Genomic DNA, 7,853 nt, shown 5'->3' on the forward strand with positions numbered 1-7,853 from the left:
AGAAGCAGCAGCAGCAGCAGTAGCAACAGCAGCAGCATCAGTAGCAGCAGCAGCAGGAGCAGCAGTAGCAGGAGCAGCAGCAGCAGGAGCAAGAGCAGGAGTAGGAGCAGCAGTAGCAGGAGCAGCAGCAGCAGTAGCAACAGCAGCAGGAGCAGCAGCAGCAGGAGAAGCAACAGCATCAAAAGCAGGAGCAGCAGGAGTAGCAGCAGCATTAGAAGCAGCAATAGCAGGAGCAGGAGCAGCAACAGTAACAGGAGCAGGAGTAGCAGTAGCAATAGTAGCAGCAGCAGCAGCAGCAGGAGCAGAAAGAGCAGCAGATGTAGTAGAAGGAATAGCAGTAGGAATGGCATTAGCAGGAGCAGTAGGACGAGGAGCACCATCAGTAGTAGCAGCAGCAGCAGCAATAACAGCAGAAGCAGCAGCAGTACAAAGAGGAGCAGCAGCAGGAGGAGGAGCAGCAGTAGCAGTAGCAGCAGCAGCAGGAGCAGTAGCAGCAGCAGCAGTATGAGCAGCGGCAGGAGTAGCAGCAGTAGCAGCAGCAGCAACAGCAGTTGTATGAGCAGCAGCAGCAGTTGTATGAGCAGCAGCAATATGAGCAGCAGCAGCAGTATGAGCAGCAGTAGCAGCAGGAGCAGCAGTAGCAGCAGCAGCAACAGCAATAGCAGGAGCAGGAGAAGCAGCAACAATAGCAGCAGCAGAAGCAGGAGCAGCAGCAGCAGTAGGAGCAGTAGCAGGGGCAGGAGCAGCAGCAGTAACAGGAGCAGCAGTAGCAGCAGCAGCAGTAGCAGGAGCAGGAGAAGTAGCAACAGCAGCAGCAGAAGCAGGATCAGCAGCAGCAGTAGGAGCAGCAACAGCACGAGCAGGAGCAGGAGCAACAGCAGTAACAGGAGCAGCAGCAGCAGTAGCAGCAGCAGCAGGAGCAGGAGCTGCAGTTGTAGCAGGAGGAGCAGCAGTAGTAGCAGCAGCAGCAGGAGCAGCAGCAGCAGTAGCAGCAGGAGCAGGAGCAGCAGCAGCAGGAACAGGAATAGTAGCAGTAGGAGCAGCAGTAGCAGTAGGAGCAACAGCAGCAGGAGCAGGAGAAGCAGCAGCAGCAGCAGTAGCAACAGCAGCAGCATCATCAGTAGCAGCAGCAGCAGCAGGAGCAGCAGTAGCAGGAGCAGCAGCAGCAGGAGCAAGAGCAGGAGTAGGAGCAGCAGCAGCAGGAGCAGCAGCAGTAACAGGAGCAGCAGCAGGAGCAGGAGCAGGAGAAGCAACAGCATCAAGTGCAGGAGCAGCAGGAGTAGCAGCAGCATTAGAAGCAGCAATAGCAGGAGCAGGAGCAGGAGCAGCAACAGGAGCAGGAGTAGCAGCAGCAGGAACAGAAAGAGCAGCAGATATAGTAGAAGGAAATGCAGTAGGAATGGCATTAGCAGGAGCTGTAGGACGAGGAGCACCAGCAGTAGTAGCAGCAGCAGCAGCAGCACAAAGAGGAGCAGCAGCAGGAGGAGGAGCAGCAGTAGCAGTAGCAGCAGCAGGAGCAGTAGCAGCAGCAGCAACACTAGGAGCAGCAGCAGCAGTATGAGCAGCGGCAGGAGCAGCAGCAGCAACAGCAGTTGTATAAGCAGCAGCAGCAGCAGTTGTATGAGCAACAGCAATGTGAGCAGCAGCAGCAGTATGAGCAGCTGTAGCAGCAGGAGCAGTAGTAGCAGTAGCAGCAGCAACAGCAGTAGCAGCAGCAGTAGCAGGAGCAGGAGAAGCAGCAACAATAACAGCAGCAGGAGCAGCAGCAGCAGTAGGAGCAGCAGCAGCAGGAGCAGGGGCAGGAGCAGCAACAGTAACAGGAGCAGGAGCAGCAGTAGCAGCAGCAGCAGCAGTAGCAGGAGCAGGAGAAGTAGCAACAGCAGCAGAAGCAGGATCAGCAGCAGCAGAAGGAGCAACAACAGCAGGAGCAGGAGCAGGAGCAACAGCAGTAACAGGAGCAGCAGCAGCAGCAGGAGCAGGAGCTGCAGTTGTAGCAGGAGGAGCAGCAGTAGTAGCAGGAGCAGCAGCAGCAGTAGCAGCAGGAGCAGGAGCAGCAGCAGCAGGAACAGGAATAGTAGCAGTAGGAGCAGCAGTAGCAGTAGGAGCAACAGCAGCAGGAGCAGGAGCTGGAGAAGCAGCAGCAGCAGTAGCAACAGCAGCAGCAGCAGCAGCAGGAGCAGCAGCAGCAGGAGCAAGACCAGGAGTAGGAGCAGGAGAAGCAACAGCATCAAGAGCAGGAGCAGCAGGAGTAGCAGCAGCATTAGAAGCAGCAATAGCAGGAGCAGGAGCAGAAAGAGCAGCAGATGTAGTAGAAGGAATAGCAGTAGGAATGGCATTAGCAGGAGCAGTAGGACGAGGAGCACCAGCAGTAGTAGCAGCAGCAGCAGCAATAACAGCAGGAGCAGCAGCAGCACAAAGAGGAGCAGCAGCAGGAGGAGGAGCAGCAGTAGGAGTAGCAGCAGCAGCAGGAGCAGTAGCAGCAGCAGCACTAGGAGCAGCAGCAGCACTAGGAGCAGCAGCAGCAGTATGAGCAGCGGCAGGAGCAGCAGCAGCAGTTGTATGAGCAGCAGCAGTGTGAGCAGCAGCAGCAGTATGAGCAGCAGTAGCAGCAGGAGCAGCAGTAGTAGTAGCAGCAGCAGCAACAGCAGTAGCAGCAGCAGTAGCAGGAGCAGGAGAAGCAGCAACAATAGCAGCAGCAGAAGCAGGAGCAGCAGCAGCAGTAGGAGCAGTAGTAGCAGCAGGAGCAGGGGCAGGAGCAGCAGCAGTAACAGGAGCAGGAGCAGCAGTAGCAGCAGCAGCAGTAGCAGGAGCAGGAGAAGTAGCAACAGCAGCAGCAGAAGCAGGATCAGCAGCAGCAGTAGGAGCAGCAACAGCAGGAGCAGGAGCAACAGCAGTAACAGGAGCAGCAGCAGCAGGAGCAGGAGCTGCAGTTGTAGCAGGAGCAGCAGTAGTAGCAGCAGCAGCAGGAGCAGCAGCAGCAGTAGCAGCAGGAGCAGGAGCAGCAGCAGCAGGAACAGGAGCAGGAATAGGAGCAGCAGCAGCAGCAGTAGCAACAGCAGCGGGAGCAGCAGCATTAGCAGGAGAAGCAGCAACAATAGCAGCAGCAGAAGCAGGAGCAGCAGCAGCAGTAGGAGCAGCAGCAGCAGGAGCAGGGGCAGGAGCAGCAGCAGTAACAGGAGCAGGAGCAGCAGTAGCAGCAGCAGCAGCAGTAGCAGGAGCAGGAGAAGTAGCAACAGCAGCAGCAGAAGCAGGATCAGCAGCAGCAGTAGGAGCAGCAACAACAGGAGCAGGAGCAACAGCAGTAACAGGAGCAGCAGCAGCAGCAGGAGCAGGAGCTGCAGTTGTAGCAGGAGGAGCAGCAGTAGTAGCAGGAGCAGCAGCAGCAGTAGCAGCAGGAGCAGCAGCAGCAGCAGGAACAGGAATAGTAGCAGTAGGAGCAGCAGTAGCAGTAGGCGCAACAGCAGCAGGAGCAGGAGCTGGAGAAGCAGCAGCAGCGGCAGTAGCAACAGCAGCAGCAGCATCAGTAGCAGCAGGAGCAGCAGTAGCAGGAGCAGCAGCAGCAGGAGCAAGAGCAGGAGTAGGAGCAGCAGCAGGAGCAGCAGCAGCAGTAGCAACAGCAGCAGGAGCAGGAGCAGCAGCAGCAGGAGCAGGAGAAGCAACAGCATCAAGAGCAGGAGAAGCAGGAGTAGCAGCAGCATTAGAAGCAGCAATAGCAGGAGGAGGTGCAGAAAGAGCAGCAGATGTATTAGAAGGAATAGCAGTAGGAATGGCATTAGCAGGAGCAGTAGGACAAGGAGCACTAGCAGTAGTAGCAGCAGCAGCAGCAATAAGAGCAGGAGCAGCAGCAGCACAAAGAGGAGCAGCAGCAGGAGGAGGAGCAGCAGTAGCAGTAGCAGCAGCAGCAGGAGCAGCAGCAGCAGCACTAGGAGCAGCAGCAGCAGTATGAGCAGCGGCAGGAGCAGCAGCAGTAGCAGCAGCAACAGCAGTTGTATGAGCAGCAGCAGCAGATGTATGAGCAGCAGCAGTATGAGCAGCAGCAGTATGAGCAGCAGGAGCAGCAGTAGCAGTAGCAGCAGCAGCAACAGCAGTAGCAGCAGCAGTAGCAGGAGCAGGAGAAGCAGCAACAATAGCCGCAGCAGCAGCAGTAGGAGCAGCAGCAGGAGCAGCAGCAGTAACAGGAGCAGGAGCAGCAGTAGCAGCAGCAGCAGCAGTAGCAGGAGCAGGAGAAGTAGCAACAGCAGCAGAAGCAGGATCAGCAGCAGCAGAAGGAGCAGCAACAGCAGGAGCAGGAGCAGGAGCAACAGCAGTAACAGGAGCAGCAGCAGCAGGAGCAGGAGCTGCAGTTGTAGCAGGAGGAGCACCAGTAGTAGCAGCAGCAGCAGGAGCAGCAGCAGCAGGAGCAGGAGCAGCAGCAGCAGGAACAGGAATAGTAGCAGTAGGAGCAGCAGTAGCAGTAGGAGCAACAGCAGCAGGAGCAGGAGAAGCAGCAGCAGCAGCAGTAGCAACAGCAGCAGCAGCATCAGTAGCAGCAGCAGCAGCAGGAGGAGCAGCAGTAGCAGGAGCAGCAGCAGCAGGAGCAATAGCAGGAGTAGGAGCAGCAGCAGCAGGAGCAGCAGCAGCAGTAGCAACAGCAGCAGGAGCAGGAGGAGCAACAGCATCAAGAGCAGGAGCAGCAGGAGTAGCAGCAGCATTAGAAGCAGCAATAGCAGGAGCAGGAGCAGCAACAGTAACAGGAGCAGGAGTAGCAGTAGCAATAATAGCAGCTGCAGCAGCAGGAGCAGAAAGAGCAGCAGATGTAGTAGAAGGAATTGCAGTAGGAATGGCATTAGCAGGAGCAGTAGGACGAGGAGCACCAGCAGTAGTAGCAGCAGCAGCAGCAATAACAGCAGGAGCAGCAGCAGCACAAAGAGGAGCAGCAGCAGGAGGAGCAGCAGTAGCAGTAGCAGCAGCAGCAGGAGCAGTAGCAGCAGCAGCAGGAGCAGCAGCAGCACTAGGAGCAGCAGCAGCAGTATGAGCAGCGGCAGGAGCAGCAGCAGTAGCAGCAGCAGCAACAGCAGTAGTATGAGCAGCAGCAGCAGTTGTATGAGCAGCAGCATTATGACCAGCAGCAGCAGTATGAGCAGCAGGAGCAGCAGTAGCAGCAACAGCAGTAGCAGCAGCAGTAGCAGGAGCAGGAGAAGCAGCAACAATAGCAGCAGCAGAAGCAGGAGCAGCAGCAGCAGTAGGAGCAGCAGTAGCAGCAGGAACAGGGGCAGGAGCAGCAGCAGTAACAGGAGCAGGAGCAGCAGTAGCAGCAGCAGCAGCAGTAGCAGGAGCAGGAGAAGTAGCAACAGCAGCAGCAGAAGCAGGATCAGCAGCAGCAGTAGGAGCAGCAACAGCAGGAGCAGGAGCAGGAGCAACAGCAGTAACAGGAGCAGCAGCAGCTGTAGCAGCAGCAGGATCAGGAGCTGCAGTTGTAGCAGGAGGAGCAGCAGTAGTAGCAGCAGCAGCAGGAGCAGGAGCAGCAGCAGCAGTAGCAGCAGGAGCGGGAGCAGGAGCAGCAGCAGGAACAGGAATAGTAGCAGTAGGAGCAGCAGTAGCAGTAGGAGCAACAGCAGCAGGAGCAAGAGAAGCAGCAGCAGCAGCAGTAGCAACAGCAGCAGCATCAGTAGCAGCAGCAGCAGGAGCAGCAGTAGCAGGAGCAGCAGCAGCAGGAGCAAGAGCAGGAGTAGGAGCAGCAGCAGCAGCAGGAGCAGCAGCAGCAGTAGCAACAGCAGCAGGAGCAGCTGCAGCAGGAGCAGGAGAAGCAACAGCATCAAGAGCAGGAGCAGCAGGAGTAGCAGCAGCATTAGAAGCAGCAATAGCAGGAGCAGGAGCAGAAAGAGCAGCAGATGTAGTAGAAGGAATAGCAGTAGGAATGGCATTAGCAGGAGCAGTAGGACGAGGAGCACCAGCAGTATTAGCAGCAGCAGCAGCAATAACAGCAGGAGCAGCAGCAGCACAAAGAGGAGCAGCAGCAGGAGGAGGAGCAGCCGTAGCAGTAGCAGCAGCAGCAGCAGGAGCAGCAGCAGCACTAGGAGCAGCAGCAGCAGTATGAGCAGCGGCAGGAACAGCAGCAGTAGCAGCAGGAGCAGCAGCAACAGTATGAGCAGTTGGCATTAGCAGCAGCAGGAGCAGCAGCAGCAGCAGGAGCAGCAGTAGCAGTAGCAGCAGCAGCAGGAACAGCAGCAGCAGTAGCAACAGCAGCAGGAGCAGCAGCAGTAGTGGGAGCAGCAGCGGCAGTAGCAACAGCAGCAGGAGCAGCAGGAGTAGCAACACCAGCAGTAGCAGTAGTAGCAGCAGCAGCGGTATGAGCGCAGCAGCAGCATCATCATCATCATCCTATTCCTAATAACTAGGAACCGGACCCTTTTAGGGATTTTGGAATAAGTGAAGTAGGTTTTTTTTGGGTTTTATGTCCAATCTGTGTCCCACACCGTGGTGTCGCGGTCTTAGGCATCCCGCCTAGGACTCGCGTTACGTAATGCGCGCTGGTTCGATTCCTCATGGGGGAAGAAATTTTGTCATAAAATTTCGGCCAGTGTATGGGACCGGTGCTCACCCAGCATCGTGTTGCACTTGGGGAGCTACGGTAGGTAGCAAAATCCGGTTGTGAATACCAGCTATAACTGCTTGGGGGATCATCGTGCTAACCACACCATACCTCCATTCTGGTAGGATGATCGTCCACCTCTGCTTCGGCATGTGGGCATGAGGCTCTTCTAGTCTATGCTCTTCACGGGCTGTAGGACCACGGATTATATTATTATTATGTCCAATCTGTGAAAGGGGATGCAAAAACTGCCTGATTGTTAAAAAAGTATCCTTATTCATAAAAAAAATATATATATATTTATTAAGGCCTCGCCGGCTGCTATACTACACACCTTCCCACCTCCATGGCAGGCTTGAAATCGACGCAGTGTCACTGTTAGAACATAGATCGTATTTGGTTACACACGTAAAACCTTTCTACTTTGAGGTTTCGTGTTCAAATATTTTACTCGTTCAAAACGTTCAGTTGTTTGTAAGGCTATGTTCTTTAGAAACAAGAGAATTACACTTTCACAAATTATTTCACTCATTGTTTGTGAATGGCCAGGCTGAGAGCACTTCAGTAGTGGAGCTTCACTCAGAATGGGAGTAACAACTTCTGATAGACTGGCACTGACGTTAGATGATAACTGCCTTCATAACAAACTCGTGAATTGCTTTCAAAATCCAAAGTAGAGAGTTTGAAGGGTAGTTGAGCTTATTACAGTCGTCTCTTTTATAGATTAAATCCATTAGTATGGAGCTGCATTTCGATATGGCTATATTATTCACACACAGATGACAATTAATTTTCTTTACCACTTTAGACACAATGTAGCCTCCGATGTATGCCATACTTCCTATCTCAATACTTGGATACCCAAGAGCTGTGAAAGAAAACAAGTATAATTCATTACGAATTTAAAACTGTGGAATAAAAATGTTACATTTGCAAGAAACTTGATACTTACGATATTCAAGCCTATGAATGAGGTTTATGAGATATTATTCATTTTGTAATGTAACATTTGCATACTAAACTTCTTTTTAAAATGCCACTATTACTTTTATAGTTACTTACAAGGTGTATTCTGCACTCGTAGAAGGATATCAGTTACTGTCTGCGGTAAGTGTACTATTTTCTGCACAGGAAATATTTTTCCTTGTCATTCCTATCATATTTGTCTCACTCCTGCTTTCAATGTTGCTGGTTGATGGAACTGAAAGAATGCCTGTTTTCAGAATTCTGTTTAAACTGCTCTGCATCCAGCATATCATTATTCCCTGACATTTGCCGTAAT

The 7,853-nt window shown here is 53.8% G+C and overlaps 1 protein-coding gene across 1 annotated transcript; it reads left to right on the top strand.

Moving 5' to 3' along the window:
- Positions 1-120: 120 nt before the first annotated feature.
- LOC138697041 (autotransporter adhesin BpaC-like) lies at positions 121-1,499 on the top strand (the record flags this gene model as incomplete). The annotated part of the gene is made up of 3 exons (XM_069822634.1): positions 121-586; positions 891-1,393; positions 1,446-1,499. Coding segments are annotated over 3 exons (1,023 nt in total), but the record flags the coding sequence as incomplete, so codon positions are not given.
- Positions 1,500-7,853: the final 6,354 nt, after the last annotated feature.

This window comes from Periplaneta americana, chromosome 3 (assembly GCF_040183065.1).
Source record: "Periplaneta americana isolate PAMFEO1 chromosome 3, P.americana_PAMFEO1_priV1, whole genome shotgun sequence".
NCBI classification, from domain to species: domain Eukaryota; kingdom Metazoa; phylum Arthropoda; class Insecta; order Blattodea; family Blattidae; genus Periplaneta; species Periplaneta americana.